At 39.0% G+C, this 26595-nt stretch overlaps 1 protein-coding gene across 1 annotated transcript in view; it reads left to right on the top strand.

The window, feature by feature from the left end:
* The window catches only part of ush2a (Usher syndrome 2A (autosomal recessive, mild)), a 232310-nt gene that overhangs the window by 64544 nt on the left and 141171 nt on the right, over positions 1-26595 (top strand). Inside the window, 11 exon segments of the mRNA XM_078251541.1 lie at positions 3072-3252; positions 7327-7490; positions 7753-7911; positions 8041-8269; positions 9413-9533; positions 9996-10143; positions 12433-12714; positions 14888-15063; positions 15654-15801; positions 21048-21154; positions 21879-22002. Of these exon segments, the coding sequence (XP_078107667.1) occupies positions 3072-3252; positions 7327-7490; positions 7753-7911; positions 8041-8269; positions 9413-9533; positions 9996-10143; positions 12433-12714; positions 14888-15063; positions 15654-15801; positions 21048-21154; positions 21879-22002 (1839 nt within the window).

Here is a 26595-nt window from a genome sequence, read left to right as displayed (position 1 = left end):
CCATCCCTAATTGTTATAATTTTATCATTAAAGAAACTCATGAAGTCGTCACTACTAAGAGCTAGGGGAATAGATGGCTCAGTAGAGCTGTGACTATCTGTCAGCCTGGCTACAGTGCTGAAAAGAAACCTTGGGTTGTTCTTATTTTCTTCTATCAATGATGAGTAATAGTCTGATCTGGCATTTCTGAGGGCCTTCCTATATGTTTTCATACTGTCTTGCCAAACTAAACGAGATTCTTCCAATTTGGAGGAACGCCATTTACTTTCAAGTGAGATTTGTTTTAATTTGTGAGTTTGGGAGTTATACCAAGGTGCTAGTTTCCTTTTTTCTTCTTTTTGAGGGGAGCAACAGAGTCTAACGTTGTCCATAGGCAGGCCATAGCACCGTCTACAAAATTCTCAATTTGGGAGGGACTAAACTTAACATAAAGCTCCTCTGTTATATTAAAGCACGGCATTGAGTTAAATGCTGTTGGAATATTTTCCTTAAATATAGCTATAGCACTGTCAGACAGGCATCTAGTGTAGAAGGTTTTATTTAATTTCGTATAGTTGGGTAGTAAGAATTCAAAAGTTATTAAAAAATGGTCTGATAATAAGGAATTCTGTGGAAATACTATCAAATCTTCAATTTTGATGCCATATGACATCACAAGGTCGAGTGTGTGGTTAAAACAGTGCGTGGCCTTATGCACACTCTGACTGAAACCAATTGAATCTAGTAGTGAGTTGAAGGCAGTACTAAGGCTATTGCTGTCAACGTCCACATGAATATTAAAATCACCTACAATAATTATTTGATCTGATTTTAGGACTACACATGACAAAAACTCTGAGAATTCAGATAAAAATTCAGAATACGGGCCTGGCGCTCGGTAAACAACAACACATATAATTGGCTGTAATGTTTTCCATATCGGATGTTGAAGATTAAGAACAATACTTTCAAACGAGTTATAATTAAGTTTAGGTTTAGGATTGATTAACAGGTTTGAGTCAAATATGGCTGCAACTCCCCCTCCTCGGCCTGAGCCTCGAGGAATTTGAGTATTAATATGACTGGGAGGAGTGGCTTCATTTAGACTAACATATTCTTCATGTCCCAGCCATGTTTCAGTAAGACAGAATAGATCAATTTGATTATCTGATATCAAATCGTTTACCAATATTGCTTTAGAAGACAGAGATCTAATATTTAATAGTCCACATTTGATTCTCCCATTCTGTTCTATCGTTGCAGTGGTTGTTTTAATTCTAATTAGGTTGTTAAGTATAGCACCTCGTTGGTTTACGTTTGATTTTACCAATCTCAGTCGGGGGACAGACACCGTAGTTATGGGATTATGAATGGGTGGCTGCTCCAAAGGAAGCACAGAGGAGCGTGTAGCGCTGTACCTGTGATTACTGATATTACTGATTCTTACTGGAATGATATAGCTGGTCTGTGGGTTAGCAGAGTTATTTGTAAAGGAGTGAGAGCTTATGGGAGAGTGAGACTGGGAAGTGTGCTTGTGCGTGTGTGTACGGGGGGCAGACAGTCAATCTAAGGTCTGGGTCTGCACCCAGGTCTTGGTCTGCACGGCGTGCCGCAGATTCTCACATAGCATCTGGCTGCCGCGTCTATTGGGATGAATCCCGTCCCTGCTGAACAGGGAGCCACATTACCAAAACAGATTAAAATTGTCAATAAAACCTATCTTGTGGATGTTGCGTGTATGCTGGAGCCAGGTGTTGAGGGTGAGTAGTTTGTTAAAAAGGCATACTCCGCGACCTCGAGATGGAAGTGGGCCCGAAATAAAAGTCTTCTTCCCAGTGCTTTTTAAAGCTTCAATGAGAGTACCAAAGTCTTTCTTTGTGCGTTCACTCTGCTGATAGGACATGTCGTTATGTCCACAATGGACCACGATGTGTTTAATAGAGGTCTGGAGTGAGGGTATCAGGTCCACAGCTTTAGCCAGGATGTCTGCAACTTTGGCTCCAGGAAAGCAGTGTGTGGCAGCATTAAAAAACCGTATATCCCGGGTGATGGAGTCACCAATAATTATTGTGGTTGGGGGGAAGAGCGGAACGAGGAGTGTGGGGGCGTGAATGGCCGGTGGCAGGAACAAAACAGGCAGTATCGGTTTCAGATGGACAAGAAAAAGAAGAGGAATATTGCTTACCATTCGGTGAGGGAGATTGTTTTTGAGGAACGTTGTCATTTGGCCAGTTCAGGCAAGGGATGCCATCAGACCGTCTGACTACCGCATCCCTCAGAAGTTTTCACCGCGAGGCAGCGGTCCTCTCCCGTGATGACAGCTGGTCAGTCGGCTTTGAAGTGGGGCGAGCCTGGGTAACCACATCGGCCGTTACCGGGGAAACATTCGGCTTCGACAGGGCGTCGAAGCGACTGGAGAGGCTGAGGGCAGGAGGTGATGGAGCCCTACCCGAGGCTCTCTTTCGGCCGCAACCCACTTTAGTCCAGGATGGCCTGATGGTCGGTGTCGAGCAAGAGGATGGATGTGGGCAGGCGGATGGGTCCCAAAGTGCAGTATCCTGGAAAGCCGCCGAGAGAGTTGTGATTTGGAGCGATTGATTTTGAGCAACGTCCAGGTAGGCTGTTAACAAGGCATCTTTGGTTTTTAAGTCCTCTGAGAGCCGACGAACTTCTTCCCTAAGGTCAGAAATTTCTTTGTTATAACTGCAATTGCCATTACTGCTCTCTTTATTTCCTTTCCTGAGCAATGCAGGGTTGGGTTTTGGGGGTTAAAATATGTTAAAATGACATGGTCTTTTGTTACACCCTTGTGTTATCGCTTCTTTTATAAAAATGTCAATAAAGAAATTGTAAAAAAAAAAAAAAGTGTAGCATTTTGATTTGTTGTGTGAGGAAAACGAGTGACTTCCTGATTTTTAGCTTATGGTTTTGGATATTTGGTGTGTAGTTTGGCTCTTTGAGTGAGAAGTTTAAAAAATCGTGTGACATGTAAAGATTTTGTTTGTAAGCAGTTGTAAAAAAAACTGTAAGAAAGTAATCCTAAGATTCATAATATTTTATTGAATTTAAATGTTATTTTTGTCTCTGTCCAGGCTTCTACCTCTCTCCAGATCAAACTATATGTGCAGAGTGTGACTGCCATCCAATGGGAGCATCACAGCGTGGTTGTGAGAGCCAGACTGGACAGTGTGTGTGTGCCCATCCCTCAGTGGGAGGGCGACGCTGTGACCAGTGTCGTGAGATGTTCTTTGGATTCAACCCTGGCCTGGGCAGGTAAGTCACATAATGTCAATCTCACACACACACACACCAAATCTGCTTGCATCCTGTAAAGCTTTTATCCATTAATTGCACCATCTGCACATACACAAACACACAAACACACGCACAGCTCTACGAGCGCACACACACACACACCAGCAGGTGCCGTCTCTGTAAGGACAGTTTACAGAGTAGTTGGCAGACATATGACTTACGTGAGTTAAGAGCTGCTTTGACCTTTACCGCTCATGTCGCTATCTGCAGGCTATCTCAAACACAGTGCCACACACACAACTTAAAACACGCATACACAAATGTAACTGTACATGTTACACCCTGGCACTACTGGTACGCACACACACCTACTTTTCTCTCAACAGGGTGTCATAGCAGATAGATGATCCACAAACTGTTTGATTAGTGGTCCTGTGTGTGTGTGTATGTGTGTATATGTGTGTGTGTGTGTGTGTGTGTGTGTGTGTGTGTGTGTGTGTGTGTGTGTGTGTGTGTGTGTGTGTGTGTGTGTGTGTGAGTGAGCTGACCTTGCCTGATAGCTGCATTCCCCTGTGTTCAGGCTGTGGTTAGATCTCCTCACAGCAGAAAGAGATGAAACGATGGAAAAAACAACAGAGTGATAAAGAGTTTACTTTACAAAGAGATTAAGAAAGAAAGCACTGGGAAGGAAAGAGTGGAGTAATTAGAATATGAGAGAAAAAATATGGATGGCGATGTACTAACATGGAAAGTTACAGTGATAAAGAAAAAGAGAAAGATAGGAAAAGATGGTCAGAGGCACAGATCTTGTGAAAGGCATGCATTAATGAAACCTATGCCAGGCATATTGTTTATACCAGTGTGGCGAGTTTGTATCTCTCTCTGTCTCTCTCTCTCTCTCTCTCTCTCTCTCTCTCTCTCTCTCTCTCTCTCTCTCTCTCTCTCTCTCTCTCTCTCGCTCTCTCTCTCTCTCTCCCCCTCTCTCTCCCCCTCTCTCTCTCTCTCTCTCTCTCTCTCTCTCTCTCTCTCCCCCACCCCCCTCTCTCTCTCTCTCTCTCTCTGTCTGTCGTCCTTCCTTCACTTTTTCCTGTCTTATTTGACAAATAAAGTCTTAGGTTATTACTGCTGAATGCTTTTCTGTACTCCATAATAAGGATTTCTTCATCTAAATATCATCAAGTAATGTATCCTCCCCCTTCAATCAATAGGCTTTACACAAATGAATTTACACACACACACACACACACACACACACACACACACACACACACACACACACACACACACACACAAATTGATGTGTGAGCTGTTAGCTGACGTTGTAGTCCTGTGTCTCTATGTGTCTCCATGGAGAACCAGGTCAGAGAAATGCTGACCATTGTTAACTTCATCACAGGGAAATATGATGGTAATTCTGTCTGGAGGGATTAGATATTGGCACATATACACATTCACTTACACACATAATTTTATTACAAGGGATTACATATGTAATATATTCTAATACTCTTAAACCTAGAATAACATACACTTTGTCTTATTGGGACCTAAACATTTTTGAAAGCAATATCCAAAGTTATTACATGATATGATATTATTGTGACAATTTGATGTTATTTTGCACAAAATTTCCTGCATGTCACTGTTAAATGCTTGTTTGTATTAACATGCTATATCTCACTAAATACACACACACACACACACACACACATACACACACACACACACACACACACACACACACACACAAACACACTTACTGTACTTTCAGGCTGATAAAAAAAGAATTGGTGTGATGTTGGTGTTTTCTTTCTCCTTGGGAATGGAGTGAAGGTCGAGTCAGTATGGCATGTGTGTGTATTTGTACCTGTGTGTTTTTGAGGGTGAGTGTCTGTGTGTGTGTGTTTGAGCACCAGTTGACAGGACAAATTTGTGGCTCGTTAAGAGGCTGTGGCTTTTCACACAGCAATAAAGAAGTGTAGTGGTGTGTGTGTGAGAGAGAGAGAGAGAGAGAGAGAGAGAGAGAGAGAGAGAGACAGAGCATGTGAGTAGAGTATGTGTCAGAAAGAAGCACACATGGATTGTGTGTATGTGTGTGTGTGTGTGTGTGTGTGTGTGTTACATTAATAGGGTTTATACAGTTTGACTCTCTATGTCAGTGTAGTGTGTGTATTTGTCCAACAAGCATGTGTGTGTCTGTATGCATGTGACTGTGTGTATAGGTGTGAGGTGGCTGGCCGGATGATCACCCGCTGCCCAGCCCCAGTGAGGTTAACACCACACTAGTGACCCAGACACATACACTGTCACACACACTCTCAAAGACACACACACACACACACACACACACACACACACACACGCATATACACACACACACACACACACACACACACACACACACACACACACACACATACACACACATACAGATTTTGACAGCTCTGAGGGGGAATGCATTTTCTGTGAAGTTAGTTTCACAGCTAGGGGATTATTGTGGGTGGTATAGGCACTAGTGAGGGTCTCCCTCACAGTGTTAAGGTGAAGACCCAACACCTTTTGTACACACATACCCTTTCACAAGTTATTCAACTGCTTACACACAAAATCTTTTCATGTCACACGATTTTTGAAACCTCTCACTCAAAGTGCAAAATTACACAGCAAATCTCCAAAACCAGAAGCTATTTCTCAGCCTTTCACTCAGTTTTCAATTGCATAAAACACTTTTTTTCAAAACACTACACACAATTCTCTACCTAAGACACAAAAATCTAACAGGAAGTGACTTGCTTTCCTTTTCTAAACACAACCAATCAAAATGCTACACTTATTTACCAGGGCCCACACACACTCCTCACATGTGCAAACACATTATGTCATAACTGAACACTAACCAATCACTGCTTTAGTATAGGCCTATACAGAGGTCAAAGGTCACATTACCTGTTTTGAACAACGGATGCCAACAATAGACAGAGAGCAAGAAGAGGAGGAGGGACAGACAGGGGATGACAACTAGGTGGAGGAGGAGGAGGGAAGAAGATAAAGGAGAGCCATCTCTGATGAGATCATGTGATCAACCACGGGTTGTCCATGAGAAAAGCCCATCTTGAGTAGCTCTACAATGGCGTCCAAACTGCATGCAACTATCTAATGACTATTTCAGCATTACAAATCAATCAGACTTTGTTTGATTGATTTGATTTGATTTGATTTTGAACCCCCCCACCACGACACACAAGCACGCACAAACACACACAACACACACAGACACACACACACACATTCTTTATTCTAAAAATGATACCTTTGGTTTACATATGTTTGTAGTTTTGTTTTCTTGTTTCATGCTACTGTATACAACACTGTGCTACTCTTACAAACGTGATGTTTTGTCCAATAAATATTTTCTGTTTTACTGTAAGATTACATTGTTGTTTACAGTGCACTTTTCAACCACTCTCAGCAGATTACTTTCTCTATAGAACATTGTAAATGCAGATGTAAGCCTATGAAAGACAAAAGAGCTTTAGATTTAGAACAACAGTGTGTACATGGTATATCCAAAAATTTACTATTATGAAAAAAGTGTTTACCATTTGATGCAAATGCTTCATTTTGAGATGTGTTTATGGTATTTTGAATGCAGTGTTTCATTTTGAAGGAGATGTGAGGCATTTTGTGTGTGCAGTTTTGGGAATTGTGTGTAGAGTTTTGAAAAAAGGAGAACGTGTGTAAGCAGTTGGAAAAAACTGTAATGCAGATACATTTTTTTACATTTCAAAATGCATTTTCTTTCTCTATTTTTGGCCTACCATCCACACCCAAGTAATAGCATTTACTGTAGGAGCTTCTATGACAGCATTATTTTACAACTATGCAATCATCCAACCCTGGAAGCAAAAGGAAGAAAACATCTTTTGTTCATTTATAAGCTATTCAAAAGGTACAATTTCTGTCTAACCAGGTTCTGGTTATGATTAGTGTTTTGATGTTGTTTCCAACCACGTAGGTGTAGCCATGAATGACAATTGTGGACTGTACAAAACGTCTTCATGATCTTTTTTTTCTTTTTGTTTGCTTGACTAGATGCCAGCCTTGTGCATGTGACCCGGTGGGCAGTGTCAATAGTTCATGTCATCCAGACTCAGGGGTTTGTGTGTGTAAGCCGCTGGTAACCAGAGAGCGGTGTGATATATGTCAACCTGGAGCAAGTCATTTCGACCCTGAGAGCCACTTTGGCTGCAGTAAAGGTCTGTTTTACATGCTAACACACACACACACACACACACACACACACACACACACACACACACACACACACACACAAGCACTAATCCACACACACTAACTTAAAGGCTAGCTGTTTCACCCTGTTTCCTAAGATAAGATAATATAAGCTAACCGGCTGCTACCTGTAGCTTCATATATGTACACAAATCAGAGTGGTATCAATCTTCTCATCTTACTATCACTGTTTATCTCTTTCACTGTTGTTGTCTCTTGTCTGTCCAGCACCCTCCCAGCAACCTGCACCAGTAGGTTTTGCTCTCAGTTATTCTTCCATTCATCTCTTTTGGAATCCACCTGACTCCCCAAACTCAAACAGACTCAACTACACACTCATCAGGGATGGACAGTCAGTGCACAGCATCCACAGTCACTATCCTTTCAGTAAGTATCCACATAGGTTTTCAAACAACTTTAATCTCCTTCTTACTATTTCAAATACATATGAAACAAACATTGTTTTCTCAACTCCTTTCCCACCTTACTCCTTTCTTCTCCCCCCTTTTCTTTCAGGCACTGAATCATTTGAAGACACTGGTTTGTTTCCCTACACCAACTACTCTTACTGGCTTATAACAGCTAATGTGGCCGGTGCAACAATAAGTGCATCAGCCTCATATCAAACTTTCAGTGCACCGCCAGAAGCAGAACAGCTCCATTTACATCTTGTGGGACGACCTGGTCCAACCACCGCTAGCTTTAGCTGGAGCCCACCACGAAATGATACAGGCCCAGTGGAAAGGTAAGGAAGAAGGGGGAGGTTTAGAGGGAGAGCACCCTGGACTGAAGTCAAAATTCAGATTCAGGTCCAATCCAAATTGTGGGTCTTTAAACTGAGAACCAATTTTCAGTTGCTCTATCTATAGTCTGTGTTGTGGCTCTGACTGAAGCTGACTGCCGAAAACATTGCCATGATCAAAGTAAATCATTCATCTTCTAACAGTATAGCTTGAGGGTACATGTGCTAAAAGTAGCCAACTAGGATGAGTGACATATTGCAGCCTTCTTTAAGATACAATTTGTTACAAAACATTCAGAATTGTTAATCCCTTCAAGCTAAATATTGAGATTACTGACAGTGAAAAGAAATTGAGGAGAAAGGGACTTGGAAAGCTTCAGTTAGGTTGAGCTCATGATATAATAATTAAAGGAGAAGAGAGACAGAGAACAACAGATGCAAAGGGCAACCAAGGGAAGGACTTGTGGAAACAGAAGGGAAGAGTAGGAAAACGTATACTTTGCTGGAAGGCAATGAAGAATCAAAGGATGTGCAGTACAGTATGCACAGTTGGTGCAGAGTCAATATGGGGAAGGAGGTAAGGAAAACATGTTATTTGTCTCAAACCCAGTTTCCCTCAGGGTACAAAAATAGGATATGGACAATTTAAGAGAAAAAGGTGGATGTAGGTAGAATGGTGGAGTGGTTGGGAATATCAACAAGTGGTATGATACAGTAAGATACTGACGGAGGTTATGAACAACGGGAAGAGTTCAAGGATAGACGTATGAATGGAAAGGATCAGTCAAGTTGGAAGGTAAAGAGAGAAACATCGAAAGTTTGAAACAGGAGCGGTAGACTAGCACTAGTCATTATTTATTTATATATTTTTAAGATTATTTTTGTGGCTTTTTTGCTTAAATTTGTATAGTCGAGAGTTCAGACAGAAATTGTGGGGAGACAGGGGGAAGACCTGCAACAATAGCCTGGACCTCTAAAATGCTGCCTACTATTCAAACCAGGGAATACATGGTACAAATCTTCTCACCTCTGTGACATCCCAGCACTAGTTTTTACAGGAGTCAGATTACAAAACCATGTGACCTATTGGCATGAAAAATGAAGAAAAGTGGAATTGATTACCACAGTTTTTTTTGTCTCCCACAGGTTTGTCTTATCCTCCATGGAGTCTAGTGGAGCAGAGCCTGTCATTCACTACACTGGCTTATCTACAGAGGCTGTGGCAAGCGGTCTAAAGCCCTTCACCCAATACACTGTAATACTGGAGGTAGGTGGGGCAATTAATCTCCTTTTATTCCCTTTTCATTGTCTCATTGTATTGTTCCTTTGGATATGTATCTGTTATTGCTATTGATCTCTAGTCTATAAATACTGTATGCTTATTTTGTCATCTCATTGCCTTGTTTTGCGCTTTTTGGCCCCACTGTTTAGCTGTTGTTTTACTGACCTCTTTTGCCTTGCTTATCTGTCAATGCACTTTGTAAACTTTGTTTTTAAAGGTGCTATATAAATAAAGTTATTATTATTATTATTATTATATATACTGTGTATATATCCCCTCATTCATATACTATATTATATACCCTAATTCCCAATAAAAAAGATAGATATGTGAAGCATCTATATCTTCAAAAGGATATAGCAAGTATGCTTGAGCCACAACCCATGCACATTTCCAGCATTTACAGTCTACAGAATGAAAATTACATAATCCTAACCTTGTCTGCAGGCGTGCTCTTCTGGGGGGTGCACTTCTACCCCACCACTGTCTCTTCTGACAGCCTCTGCTCCCCCACAAAACCAACCCCCACCCAGAGTCATTGCTACAGGACCACATACACTGCATGCTTCCTGGGAGCCCCCCAGTCAGCCAAATGGTAGGACCCCGAACATACAACATGTGGAACTACAGAAAAACATGCACAAAAGACAAACTGTACACACATCCATGCAATTAAAAATGCACACATGTATGTGTGTTTATTAGAAGTACATTACAATTACATGACATTACAAATACATTATTTATGTCCATGTCAGAATAAATAATACAGTAGGATAATCACACACACACACACACACACACACACACACACACACACACACACACACACACACACATTTAGTAGCATAGTTTTTAGGCTTGTGTCACTAAAGAGGTATGAGAATCAACTAACTCCACACACACACACACACACACACACACACACACACACACACACACATAGAAATATGCACTGAATTGGAACTGCCTTTGGTAAATCCAGAGAGCTTTGTAATGGCTCTAAGGCTCAGTGTCATACAAAGCTCTGTAACCTGGGTTTCTCTCTCTGTTTGTGTGTCTCAATTTTTTCCCTCCCAGTGTCATACTAAGATTTTTTACACGGTTTACTCTGTGTCTTTTTCCTCTATGTTCTCTGTCTTCAGTTTATTGTTTAAAGAATGGTTGATGTACGTAGCTCTCAACTGGACTCAATTTTAATCTCAGTCCTCTCCTGTACACCTCATCTTTTTTGATCTGAGTTTATTCCTTGACTTGGCCAGCCCTGTCATGTTTCTTGATTCAGCTGAGTTGGTAGTCTCAACTACAAACATGGATTAAAGTACATATGTAATTACATATGCAACTAGGGGTCTCTCAATCGAAAATAGACTTTTGGATGACATACTTGAAGTAGCATGGGATCATGGGAGTTGTTTTTTTATTGTTAAAAAAACACTATTGCCGATAAAAATGTATCTGTTCACCGACAAGTTTATTTATTAAAGTTATATTCACGTTACGTTTAAACGTAACCCTGTTACACCCTGTATTACTGTGTTGCAGAGTGGCATGTCATTAATGAAAAAATGCTGCATTACTGTTAATATACTGAGTATATTTCTGTGACATTTTATGTTACAATTACTCTTGAACTTATCATCTGGTGTTTCCGGGCGTTTCCCGTGTTTTGCTGAAAGTTAGAGAAACTAGAGGGGTTTAAGGTTATATGATACCATTGACAGGCGACCAAATGACATGCTCTGTGTCATGGATTAAAATTACAGATATTTCTGGGTTTGAACATTGTTATAAACATTTGAGATAATGTAAGCACACAATAACAAATATATAACATAGATGTAGTCATTTTTTAGACCTTTTTAATGCAGAAATATTACATATATCTTTAATATACCATTATCAGTGGTTGCTGGTGTTGTATAGACTTTTAGAGGAACACATATGAACACATAATAGATAACGCAAGGTCCATTATTTATTGTCCATTTTTCAACATTTGCTGTATTTAGTAGAGAGGTAGGAAGGATTGTCAATAGTTCAGTAAAGTTTCCAAGAATACTTTCGGGGCCTAAAGCTAGTTTACAGCCATAAGTATTCAAACTAATGTTGTAGCAAACTATTTGATATTAGAGGGGTGAGAAAGGTAGTAGACAACCTTAAAAAATGTTTAATGTGTGATAAGTGTAAGGAATGAAGACATTGGTGTAAAGGAAATCAAAAGAATAATGAGAGGGAAGTGTAAAGAGAGGTTCTACGTTTAGCCTCTATATTATTTTATTTTATTTGTATTTTATAACAGCATTTGAACACTCATCTATTCCATTGTGGGTCTGTAAGTCTCTTATTGTATTTTGGTGTTGCCTGCTCTGTCATTTTCTTAATAACAAGTAGAATAGAGCATGAGAGATTGGGACAATAGACTGGTTTCCACCAGAGAGCTAAACAGGACTAGCCAGGACTTAGTCATTATTAGCCTGTTTTCTACTACAGGGCCAAACACTGGCCAGGGCTTTCTCATTATTCATGGTGTTAGATTTTCCTCAAAACAACATTACTGTATTACATTTTTTTTTACAAATGTTAGCATCCTGTTGCCAATAGGGATGAGTATTAAGCAGGGCTGCAGTTTCTAATACACACTTGATGCTTTGACTCTTTTATCATAAACAAGTTGAATTGGCACTTTTAATTCAATAAAAATAGCTAGGATAAAAAAAAATAAAACTGGTGCAGAGTTTCCCTAACAATTTCCATAGCTGCAATTGTTGCATCTCTTATGTAATTTCAGAAATAACTGTTTAGTTTTGTTGTAGTCATCAGTACTAATATTTTGCACACGCCCTTTTTTGTTTTGTTTTTAACTATTTTGCTTTCTGTACAGGTGTTATAACAAGGTATGAAGTCTTTCTACGTGGACCAAGGGAATCACAAAACCCTTCAAGCCCTGCTGTTGAGAAGAGAGTGTTCTTCAGCGCTGGATGGTTGGATCCAAGTGTTTCCCCAGAAGCACAGCTAACCGATAGGAGCACATTCTCACCCCTTGAGAGCAGTACCATTGTTGGAAGTCTGCAGGCGTTTTCTACCTATCAGATGAGAGTCGTGAGCATTAATATGGCAGGAAGTGTCACATCAGGGTGGACCACAGCACGCACCATGGAGGGAGGTTCGTACATGTATAGATCGTGATCATGGTTAAACTAAGCTTACATGGGTCTTTTGTTATTCAGTCATGGTGTGTATCCGAGTTCAATGAAAGAGCCAAGTTAAATCAATTTACTATTCCAATTTCAGTTTAGGTAGTTAACTACCTAGGTTGATGTTTTCATATTTTTTAACAGTGATTAGACATCAGACATAATTTTTTCTTCGAGTGTTGTTACAGATTACACTCTTTGCCAATTGGCAACAACCATGGCTGAATGGTGAGGCCAATTCCGATTTTTTTATTTTATCTATTTTTTTTTTTAAAGCTGAAGTTTCTCTCATGACCATTAGATGTTGGCTCCATACTGTAAACATCCCGTACTACATCCATCTTCCCATTCAACCTCCCAAGGTCTCTCTTGAAATTGATAGCAACACTGCAAAACTTTTGATAATATTGTGATTTGGTGCCCCTATAGTTTCAGAGTGTTATTAATCTATACACTGCTGTCGTAAATATAGACAGCTGTAAACGTGCATTTGTTATAATTGTATTACTCATGATTAAAATGTAGCGAGTCGTCAACTTCGCTAACAGCCAAACATCAAGCAAGTGCAACAAAACAAGATGTAGCAAGCCAGCTAATATTACTTACTACAGTGGTTTAACAGCAAGATGGCCAGCTCGCTGTCTGTCTTGCAGCCTTTTATTTGGCGAAGTTCTCGCCAACGACTAAGTGCCAGTCCGAGTTGTGCAACGGCAGCACGGTCACACTCTTCTCTTCTTCGCTTCCTCTGTGTCCTCTTCGACTTCTAGCCTCTACCCTCTACCATGATGTCTGGAGCGGCTGCCGAAGCCGGTCCCGTTGCCGGCCGTTGCCGGCTCCAGTTCTGGCCACCAACGTCCCCACCACCATTCATTTTACTTCCAGTTTCTTTTACAAATGACTGATTTCTTCTATTCTTTCTGCCCTTTGAATTGTCAAGTCTAATTAAACCATTGTGCAGCATTTTGTTCTCCATGTACAAAACGAAATAATATCTATTTGTAAAGAGGACTTTCTACAAACCCATTTTTTATACTAGAAGTTATGGCCTAAATTTGACTTCATCTAATATAAATCTAGTCAGGCGTGGTTGCTCCTCGGTAGTGAGGTAGGTAGGTAGGTAGGTGAGTAAATGAATCAGAAAGATTAGAAAATGGCTATTGCTGTAATCGTTATATTAGATTTGTTTATTGTATTGTTTGGGATCCAAAATGGTTTGTGGATGCTGTGGTTTTGATCTTTCCTTAGTCAGAAAAATGCAAAAAATATAAAAATAAATAATATTAAAATGATGACAGAAATCAGAGATCTGGGTAATGTAATCAAGTAATGTATTGGTCAACATCTATCCATCAGAGAATCATTCATCATTAATCATTTGCTGATGATTAAATAAAAAACACAGACATTTGTCAAAAGGAATGTAGAAAAAGGAAGGAGGGAGGAAACGTAAACTGCGTGTGGGGGAGGGGAAACTCATTAAGGTATTTGAATTTCAAATAAATGATATGGCTCATTAGGACTAAACGATTGCCTCCAACATCACTCTAAGCTATGTGTCTGGATAACAAGCATATGATAACACTATTTTAAATGTGGAGTGTGTGTCAGTGTTTGTGCATGTGCGTGCGTGTGAAAGAATATCACATTTCACAGCATATTTCACAGCTAGATGCCATCAACAGTAGAATAAAAGAATCCATCTCTCTAATCTGTCATGTAATAGTGGCTATCACAACCTTAGAATTATGGAATACTTAAATCCATTAAATCCACATTATATCTACTAAGTCGCGATTTTGAATGTATGTCTTTGTGTCTAAATTAGTATTTCATTTTTAATTAACTCACTGTAAAAGGTTAATTTTTAATGTATTAGGTAGCAGTCAAAGGAAAACTTTATCAAAATTAGTCTAAAACTTTACATCTCAGAGATGACATGACATACTGACATGCACTCACAATATATTGTGCAACCTTACTTACAACTAAACCAAATTTTTTAAATAAGTCATTTTACAAGTTAGCTCTGAATCGATCCCACCCTACATGATTTTTTAGTTAATAATTAGTTTATCATTAACGAATGTCTAAATATGGTTTGATGTGTATAATTTATACACATATGTGTGGCCATGTTTCCAGTCCCAGAGTTGATGGCCCCTCCAGAAGTGTTTGCAGTGTCATCCACCAGTCTCAAAGTTGCTTGGAGCTCTACTGAGGGTCAAGGGATCATTGCCAGAGGACAAGTCACAGAATATCGAGTCAACTTGCTCTCTGAACAGAGCAACAATCCCTATGCTCCTCCAGTTGTTAGTCAGGTAAGACGGTACGCACATGATGAGTAGGACAGCTATAGAACTAGGCTAGAAGTCAAGGTAAAAAGGCTCTATGTATAGTTCTTTTTGTAATGCTGTTGAATTAGCTCATCCTCGGTAAAACTGATGTTTCATAATGCTTTTATTGTAGAAAATATTCTCACCTGCAGTAGCTGTAAAGTTTTGGAATCAGAGAATTAATAAATATGTAATTGACCCAAACATTTTTAACTGGCCAGACAATTTAATGAATTGTGATTTGATTGGATATGTCAGGCACTCTAAAATTAAAGCAGTGCTATCTTACCAGATTATGTTTAATTAAACATCGTTGTCTGATGGTCACAGTTATTACACAATTAATCGTGCAGCTGTATTGTAATGGTTGTCAGGCCATGTGAACAGCTACTAAACCATCAGAGTGTGTGTGTGTGTGTGTGTGTGTGTGTGTGTGTGTAAGAAGTTAGGTGCTGAGGTCACTCTGTCTTTAACTCCTGGTTATTGCTTCTGTTTGTCTCATCTTTTCTTCCTAATTAAGTAAAACACAAATTGTCAAAACAAGTTTTAATTCCCTCTTTGTCTCCCTTTTCCAGGTCTTACATAGGGTGGGACCATCGTCAAAGCCTGTTTATATAGTAAAAGGACTGAAGCCTTACCATGTGTATAACTTCACTGTTACACTCTGCACAAATACGGGTTGCATTTCCAGTCTGCCAAGCACAGGACGGACCCTGCCAGCAGGTAAAATAAAAATATATGCACACAAACACACATGGATACAAACAGAAACAAAGATTCATATGGCATCACAAACTAATTATAATAAGCTTTCTAGAAAATAAGTTTGAAAATAGGGAAACGCTGATAGTGCCAAAATATTGTCCATACAGTGTGTAGACGGATAATAGCAGTTCAGTTACATACTGCGTGCAGTATTGAATCGTGGAAGTGTGTGGTGTTCTCTTCATAACAACTGCAACACAAGCCTCTGACATATACATACACACACATCCAAAAGCACACAGTCAGTCATTGGGTACTTGAGGGCGACAGCATTGGTCGTGTTAACCAGAGGGGATATTCATGGCGTGCGGCAGTAAAAACAATTTAGTGTTAATTACAAGGAGAAAAATGTGGCGTAGCATACTCTTCCTGCTGGTCATGAATCAGACACAGATACAGAAACACACACATACAGTGTCTCTCAATTTTAGATTTATAACCATTATGGAAGTAGAATGAATTAGCTGTGTTTAATAACTCTGGCACAAATCTGTGGGACTGAGATGAGCACTAATTGATCAGTGCAGGATGACATAGACACTCACACTTACTGAATTTTTATTCATGGCTTTCTCTCTGACAATCTGTTGCTTTCTCACTTTTTCACTCAATACATTCTTCACTTCTATCTCTACCTGGCGCTTTCACTTAAATACAAAATAGCACATGGAACATGAATCACTGCGATAAACATATTGCACGCACACACACATACGCACGCACACACACACACACACACACACACACACACACACACACACACACACCCCTCCAACACACTTTTCCATCTGTTCACTCATGGTCTCTACTCTTGCTGCTCATTTTGTGTCTTTTTTCATTTTGTTTTGTTTATCCCTTCAGGTGAATAGACAATGGGCGTGATGGTTATAAAAAAAAAAAAAAACTTTCATCTATAAATACTTGCCCAGGGATTTGAGCTTTTGAACTTACTCTAAGCAACTACATCTGTTAACATAGCCAATATTTTCATTTCATACAATTCTCAAAAAATCCTTCCTTGTGTTTATTGTGATGAATTATACTTCATATTGTAATTGGTGGACAATTTAAATGTTTTTTTAATGGCTACATCTGTTGACACAGCGACAATGTTTATTTCAAGTGATTCCAAAGACTTCTCCTGACTGTAATACAGTGCAATACAATATGGCTTATTGTACCCAGTTGACTTTTTGAATGTATTTTTAACAGCCACATCTGTTGCCACCATTTTGTTTCATCCAACACCAAAGATGTCCCTTGTTTCAACTATAAGAAATGATAATGGCATATGCCGTTTGGCAGATTTCTTTTTTAATCTGCATAGCATGTGCTACTCTATTGGGTGTTGGGCTTCTGTCGTTGCGCCACACTTCATATCACATTTTCTCATTCAGTTTAAAATGATTTTGAGATTTCACAAAAAATATTTAATATTTTTAGAGCAAAATCTAATCTATCAGGAGGTGCATACCCCCTTTAGTGTATTAAAATAGTTTTTCCTTTGTAACCTAAACAGTAAGTAGTATGTGGTACGATATTTGTACATTTCTATAAAAAATTTTTTTTACAGTTATTTAATTGTTAGACAACCATAATACATACCATATTACAGTGTTTCTTGGACTTTCAGACTTACAGACAAAAAGTCTAAATTTGAATTTGTCAGGTCACAATTGTAATATACATATATAATCTGATTTCAGTTTAGTTTTGTCATTTTCTATGCATTCAGAATCAGTAGTTTTGACAGCCTGGTAAATGCAAATCAACCCTGCTTTCCTCTGTGCTAATATTCTTCATATATTCGTCAAATCCCTTAATACCCATTCTTACCCTGCAGAGAGAAATCCAAACAAATCTAAGTCCTACTACAAAAAATAAAAAGTTCAGATTTTTAGATTCCTTATTATTTCTTCTAAAGACATCTTTTAATGTTGATGCAAAATTCACAGAGCTGAATGTATTATAATAAGTATGTTCATATGTACTTCCTTAAGTTTTCTTCACCCAACAAATTGTAGCATCGTTTGACCCCCCGTTGAAAACTTCTCTGTGATTTGTCCAAAAAGTTGTTGAAATTTGGTCCTAAAATTGTATTTTACAGAAATGAAAAGGACATTGTGATATTCCCTAAATGAAATTGGAGATTTTTGGAGGGATTTAACCTCACCTTGTGGTACTCCTGGTAAGGTGTACTTGAGCGTGGTACGGATGTCCTGATAAATCTATCACACATAAGACTGGGCCATTAGAGCCAGCTACCATCTGCTGTAAGTGAGCAGACAGCATCTGCGAAACCACTGGAGTTATACCAAATCACATGACTGAACATTAGCGTGCACACTGAGACAGACATTACGACACAAGGAGCGAGCTCTCTGTCCATGTGTGTGGATGAATTTGCAATTGTTTCAATGTGTGCGTCTTTCCACAAAGTTATCGATCAAGACGTAAAGTGAGTGGCTAATCAGGGGCTGATGGTGATGTTTTATGTATCCTACATCCATAAAGGCTTGTTCTACAACACATACACACAGAGAGACATACACACTCACACTGTAACACCACTCAACAGAACAGGAACTTTATTGATTTACGCATAATTGGCCTGAGGCCCTTCTTGAGAAGAGAAATATGCATGGCAAGGGATCGCGATGTCAATAAGTGGTGTGCTTGTGTGCGTGGTGTAACTGTACGCTAAGAGCCTGTTAAGACATGTCAGTCGTTGTAAAAACAGAAAACACACACACATGCACAATTGCTTCTGGGAGCTGGCTCATGATTTAGCTGCTTCATTACCATGTCGGCAGCTAAAATTAACCTTTCTGGTGGACTGTTAACCTTGTGTGTGGGTGTACATGTGCGTGTTTGAGCACATGCATGATAAAGCAAGTGGCTTTCGTCAAACTGAATGTGTCATAGTGTTAAGTACATTCCAATTAATTAACAAGTAGATATAATACATTAATACATACATACATATGAATAATACAGGACAGCACATTAGAATCCCATGGATCACTAGGGAGAAAAGCTTTGTTATGTTTTTTCCTGATATGCAAGTTTGGTGGATAAGACACTGGCTGTTGTCCAGTTCAGCTGGGCACTACTTTTTGTTTTCTCTGACATTTGCTCTTTCTTACATAAATCCTTAGTTTAAACAATTTAAGACAGCATAGTTTAAAGACCTGCTTATAGGGTAGCCGGAGGGACCAGGTATGTAGTGTGGACTGGTAGCTTACTCCTCAGGGCGCCGTGTCTCTGTAAATCAAGAAAAATAACAAAATGAAAAAAGGAATTTCCCCAAGGGAAAAAATAAAGTACATTATTATTAGAAATCATTCAATTGAATCATTGAAAAATTAAAATTGAAAAAATGGTTTGTAATGGAATTAGATGCCAAAGAACATCGTGCTAATGCAGCAGGCGATGTCACACTGTTGGGTGCAACAGACAATATTCTCCTGGACGACTTGCATAAAGACCAGGAAAAAGCTGTTGGAGTGTAATGATAAATTGCGTAATAATAAGAAAACAATCACCTAAGAGACTATTTTAGGTACAAGAAAATGGGTAAATGTTCATACTTGCCACAAAATCTGTTTGCACAAAAGGGTTCTGCACTTTTTACTAAGTGATCACACACAGACACAAAAGTATAGTAGGAATTCCACGTACTTTGACATTGTAGAATGAGAATTGGAGTAATCTGGAAAGAGAAAACAAACGTTTCCCTGTAGTTTTTAACCTGTCCAGTCTAATCCTTCTTTGTGAAAGTACACACACTCCCTGTTAACTGATGTCCAGTGCCATCACTGGTGATAATAGCTCTACTATATAATAGTGAGTGAATCAGTTTTAATACTTTCAGTAACATTGCAGTCTCACAGTCGGACGTCACCCAGGGACACTCCAGTTCACTGAGGTCAGTCCAGTTTGATCAAGCCTCAAAACCAACAGAGCGTGGTCCATTTTGCCACTGGGTTTCACTCAGAAGCCCAGAAAAACCTGGTCTGCCCCCTGATGCAGTGAAAGTCTTGTGTTGTCTCATGTACAGATGCTACAACACTTAGTTGTTCACTAGATAAAGGTCTGCTACAGACATTCAGTGCCATACCAATTTATGTTCTTTAATCTTGAAGCAGCAACATTTGTGCATTGTCATCTACCTGCCCACTTTCTAACCACCTGTCTAATACACACACACACACACACACACTCACTCACTCTCTCTCTCTCTCTCTCTCTCTCTCCATGTCTCAGACTGTGGTTAAACCAAAAAGAATAATTTGTTTTCTACACTTTGTACGTGTGTGTGTGTATGTGTGTGTGTGTGTGTGTGTGTGTGTGTGTGTGTGTGTGTGTGTGGCATAGTCAATGTTCTAAATGTCACCATAGCTCAATTTCAATAGACTGGTAAGCTATCGATTGGCAGTAATTTATGGTTTGATGTGCCAAGATGAGCCGCCTAAGACAAGCTGTCCACTTCCCTTTTAAGAGCTCTATTAGAACTCACACTAAAGATGGTCCACATGTGTGTCACTGAGAGCTAATTTACTCCTACCACAGACCATTTAGACCATTACTGAAACACACACACACACACACACACATACACAGAAATACAACGATGGAATGACGTTTAATGCACACACTTCTTTCCCATCTCTACACCAGTCCATCACTTGCTATGTTTCTCTCTTTATTCCTATATATCTCTGCTCACCATATCAGCCAGTCTGTAGTTGATTTATTTATGATAGATGTTGAAGCTACGGCTCAAAGAGCAGCCAGTATGTTTCAAAGGGACATTTAATTTAACATCTAAAGTGACGGAAGGAAATTAAATTGACCCGCTGTTAAATGAAAATTGGACTTTTGTGCAGTCTAGACATACAATAGGTATGAGGTAAATGAGCTAAATAAATGTTTCTACTGAAAAAGAAAAAAATATGATCACAAAATCATTTTATTAATGGTTGCAACCACAACATGAGAATGTCTTTGAGTATGTTAGGTATGGTGCATTTCTAAAGTGTTTTTATGTGCTCTCATTTAAGACAAGCTTAACAAAGCACTTTTGTAAAAGTAATAAGGCAGCTCACAAATCCACATATTATGACAATCTAAAATCTTAGGAACATTCTTATTTGCATTGAGTTGGCTTTCAGTCTCTCATTTCTCTATCTGTCTGTCCCCAGCTCCAACAGGACTGTCTCCACCTCAATTACATCCAGTAAATGAAACCACCATTCAAATAGACTGGGACCCCCCAGCCCAACTCAATGGACCACACCCACTATATCAGGTCTGTAAGAGTATTCAATTAAAAACAGTATAGTCCTTAAATATCTCAACAACTATCCGATGGATTGTCACATTGGTGCCCAGAAGACTGACTTTGGTGATCATCTGACTTTTCTTTTGGTGCCAACATGAGGTTGACGTTCACCTATGGTCATGAAGGCTGGGTCATGACTGAAAGAACGAGATCCAGGGTACAAGCGGCCGAAATGGGTTTCCTCAGGTGGGTGGCTGGCGTCTCCCTTAAAGATAGGGTGAGAAGCTCAGTCATCCGTGAGGAGCTCGGAGTAGAGCCGCTGCTCCTTCGAGTCGAAAGGAGCCAGTTGAGGTGGTTCGGGCATCTGGTAAGGATGCCCCCTGGGCGCCTCCCTAGGGAGGTGTTCCAGGCACGTCCAGCTGGGAGGAGGCCTCGGGGAAGACCCAGGACTAGGTGGAGGGATTATATCTCCAACCTGGCCTGGGAACGCCTCGGGATCCCCCAGTCGGAGCTGGTTAATGTGGCTCGGGAAAGGGAAGTTTGGGGTCCCCTGCTGGAGCTGCTCCCCCCGCGACCCGCGATTTTCATAAAATGTTAGCTTGTGATTACATACTAATCACAATTCATGGCTGCAGTTTTGATAAACTAGTTGACAACCCTAAAATAAAGATTTGAGTATTAGGTACTGTTATTATTGTTATATTTTTATTATTTTTATTAATATTATTATATATTACTTTTCTTTTTTTAGTTGGAGAGGACAGATGTCTCTCTTTCTGACCCACAAGGTCCTGTTGTCAGAGGAACCAGATTCCCAGGAAACGGTTACTACCAGTTTCCCAGTGACACCCTTCCTATCAACACTGATTTCACAGGTAAGAAAGTATATCTAGGTACAAGCAGATATCTGCATTTATATCAGAAAAATGAACGGCATGTCTGTCTGCATTGCTATACAGTATACTGTACTTGCGAGTTTATGTACACATAGATACATGCCTGTGTTTGTTAGTATATTTATGTGTCATTCAGTGTTCAATTCGCATTGCAGTCTCACAGTCTTCTAGTGACATTCCTTTAGAATGACTTCCCCAGTCATCTTAAAGGACAATTATCTTTCTGTTTACCAGCATCATTAGAGGGTTGAGCTGCACAGCCAAACATGTTCTGCTTCATCTGAGAACATCACCCACTCTGACGCTCATAATTAATGACTGCTGATAGTAATCAGTGGGATTTGAGCAGGCAAAGCTCTTGGATGCCGCTTTGACTGCCCTGCACAAACCTTCTATGACCAGTTATGTCTTTCTGTGGTGTGGACATAGTGTTTAAATGTGGGTCAGAGATAAAACATTTCCAAGCCGTGTTAAAACTGAATGATAGAATGTCAACAATTAATTTCTGTCTGCAAACCAGTTTTCTTAAACTGGTGACAAATACCTGACATTGTGCAGATATAAGTTTTCATCTGTAATCAACAAAGCTTTTGGTGTTGCTCACATCGTGTTCAATTTAAAATAGCCAAATATGTTAGCCACCCACAAAATGGGGATCTGTGTACTGTTTATTTTAATGTACATCTGAAATAATAGGAGCTTACAGCCCAAACAGTGTATCAATGTCCACACACTGTAGAGAGCCACAGGATCCAAGTGTGACCTTTTAGTGGCCTTTGAGATTAACAGCAGTTTTCATGCACACACACACACACACATAGATTGCATTTTTTACTGCATCTGAGTGGTTAATAAAAAATACTGTTTTTGTAAAGGCCCTTTGAAGGTCGCATAGAAATTGAGAAAGAATAAAAGGAGAGGATATGTGGAGAGGTGAGCCACCCTAAAATATACAAAAAAAATTAAAATCACGATAATTACCTAAAATGATTTGTTTATTAGAATGAAAATATATTTGATTTTGTTACTTTCTGTAGAGGTAATAACAGCATGTTTTTACACCACACTTTTTTTTGTAATTCAGTGTCCTTTAACATAACAAGAAATTTGCATTGCAAACTCTAGTCAATTTTCTTAATAGATTTGTTTTATATTGAGGTTATCACCATTCTACATAGAGCATACACATCTGTAATTCAATTTAATTTCAACAGAAACTTAATTAATATAAAGTATTTTAATGTATAAATATGATAAGAGGTCTGGCTAAAACTGAGCATGCACACTAAGCTTTCTTTGGATTATGACTTATAATCGATTTTTATTATAACAATATTACATCTCTGACCTCCACTTTGTCTTGTGCAAACTTACTTCTTTTGGAGCTAATTGGTAAGATACTGTTGTCTTAATGCAAATCTGGCAACAGCTGTCTCACCTTTTATTCTTTATCTTTCCTCATGGTTCCCAGTTCTTGTTCATTGCTTTCTCTGAACGCTGTGTTTTTATCCCAAATCAACAATTGATGATTTTTGATCTTATCCATGCTCCTTCAGCACAAAGGTAAATAAAATACTGCCAGCAAATAGATATAGACGATTTTTGCTATTGAGGGGTGCCTCTCATCTCCTCCACTCTCCTCCTTTATAAAGGGTAATGGATCAGACAATCACTTTCAGACCGGATCTATTCTGGACCTGGAATGTGTCGGCAGTCCTCAAACCATCGCCCTTTTACAACCATCAATACTAATAGCATCATCTACAGACAATTATTTCCATCGAAGCACATGGAACAGCGAACAAATCAAAGCCAAATTGGATTATGAATGTAATGCAGTGTAATGCCCCCTTGAGAGTCAATTGATCACAGAGGAGAGATCGTCAATCGTTGATGACTTATGGAAACCTCGTCATTTTGACAATGAAAACTGTAAAATTTGTATATGAGTTGAATCTTTATAGTCTTTTATTTCATTAGGAAAACATCACAAAACTTAGATTATGCATTGCTTGGAAATTAGCTTCTTTTGAGTCTTGAGGTAACTTTGATATTGGAATATGAAACTTTACATAAGAGGTTGTTTTTTTAACAGCAGTAATAATGCTCCAGAATATCTTGATGGGCTTTCTAGGGAACAGCAGATCATCATTTTTCTCCACCAATATTATGCACCATTCTGGGAATATTAGTTTGTTGTTTCCATAAATTGTTCATTCAGGTTCCTATTGCAGGCTTTTTCATTTCCAATGTCATGTCAATTAAGGGCACATCTGTGTTAAATCTGAATAAAAATCAAGATAGTTTACCATGTAAAATCACATGATATTTGCCCTTTCACCTGTCATTTTATGGCCACTTTACTCAAATTAATTTGGCCAAATAGATTGTTTTCCATGTGCAATTATTGTGATAGAAGTGGATCTTTCCATAATGATAAGTTTGCTCACTTGTGATTAACGATGCTTTTTAATGCTGAATGAATTTCAGGTACTTGAGGTCAGTATTTACCACACTGAATCTTACTTTAGATAAAACAGGATTTTAACCATATGCAATCATGCTGTGATATGAATACCCTAAGTGCTTGTTTCCATAAATGCAAGTTAGTCCATTGATCTTATCTATAATGCTTCTGTTTCTTAAGCACTACAATGTGACTTCCTGCTCTCCTTGTTCATCTTTAAATGAAGGATACTGGTTCTAAACAGATTATGAAATTCTCTCTCCTCATTTGTAATTCTTCAGTATTTGAGCCGGAAATGGGCTGATTGGTAAGAGCATGATGGCCTGCTCATATTTTCACTAATCCAGATGTATGTCTACAACCCACAGTAAATGAAGAGAGATGAAACATCACAAACATAGTTTAGGAAAAAAAGGAAGAAAAAATGAATGCAGGAACAAATAGACTTGGATAATTTCCAGACACGTCTAATACAGTACATTGCTACAGCACCACTGCAACGACTGAGCAGGAAAGAGGGAAATGTTAAATGATACAAATTATTTTTCCTTAATTAATATGATTGATTGCCAGGCATTGACGTTGAGAGGAGAGGGGGAGAAATGTGTGAAGGGAAAGTTTGCACAGACATCATTAGTTTTTCCCCATTTAAAGATTAATCAGAAGAGGCTGGGCTCTTTAATTCTGTCATTTGTATATTTAATGGGCTGCTGCAGAATCTATGGGTGTAATTAGCTAGCTGCCGCGCTCTCATTAATACACCAGGCTCTGATTAATGCCAGCACAGAGCTAACATGACTGGAGTTATTCGGGTTATGTTGTGTAGATGATTGCACACAACCTCCACTGTTTACTGAGACAAAGAGAGGAGAAACAATACAAGAACACATGAAACAATCGTACCTAATAAATAAGACTATACTTAAAACTTTAAATGGCTGAATATTGCAATTTGTTAATGTTTGTTAATTAAACTATTCTTTGTTTGCTTAGGCACAGAAAGAGGGGAATAGTACAATCATTAACAATAAACTCCATTTAAAATCCTTAATAGTTTTTAATTTACAAAAGACTCAATTTAAACAAAAACATCCTCTTACTTAACAACTCTAGAGTTGATGGTGTGAGTATAATTGGTTTTATGTACTTGTAGGTCATAAAATGTTCTTTACAGTACATTAGGTAATATCACTCATGAAAGAAATGTTCAGATTTTGACACAACAGCATGGTGAAACAAGACTGGTCATGTTTATTAACAAAGGTCTCTAAAAACATTCCTTTTTCGTTCTGATGTTCTGACCAGAGGAGAAGCTGAGCTGACTTGATTTTCTGCATAACATGCAGTAGATCACACACAGCCTAGGCCAGTTAGCCATTGCATGCCATTTTAAAAATGGTTTCTAAACAAGAATTCACAAAATGTAAAATGTTTATTATGGATTATACATGCAATGTTTCTGCATGACTAGTTGTGAGGCCTAATGATGGTGATATTGTCAGTTAGTTGATTGGTCAGTCAATCTCTACACTTTGCACCAGAGCAGGGTATCTTCATTCGCCAGATTGCCATGAAATTTGGTAAAATTTTTTTTATTTTGGAATATTTTAGGCCGCTTGTTAAAATAATTACTTTGGGGGAGACAATTAAGTGACATTTTGAAAGAAGTTCATCATATAGTACATCAAATTTAAATATAATTAAAGCTGCAAGCAGCGTTGGACGGGCCCTTGCACCGCTTTGTGCGTCTGGGTTACTGGCGGATGCCGCTCCATGTGCCCGTGTATTTGCGCGACCATCGGACATCGCAAACCGTCACAATGAAAAAGGAACTCTCTGCTGAGTTCAATGATACCTCACACAATAGTCTGCATCAAACAGGTCATTAGTTATTAAAGGGGTGTGGCTAAAGCATAGGGGGGCAGGTCAAACCATCACCAATCAAAAAGGAACTCTCTGCTGAGTTCAATGATACCGCACACAAGACTCTACCTTAAACGGTTCAAAAGCCATAAAAGTGGGTGTGGCATAAGTTCATGGGCTGGTTAAAGTATAGAGGGCGGCTCAGTATCACATGTAGACCACACATTATAAGTTTCATGTAA

Source organism: Sander vitreus, chromosome 1, assembly GCF_031162955.1.
Source record: "Sander vitreus isolate 19-12246 chromosome 1, sanVit1, whole genome shotgun sequence".
Lineage (NCBI taxonomy): Eukaryota > Metazoa > Chordata > Actinopteri > Perciformes > Percidae > Sander > Sander vitreus.
The sequence above is the reverse complement of the archived record's forward strand: the minus strand, read 5'-3'. Positions and strand labels throughout refer to the sequence as shown.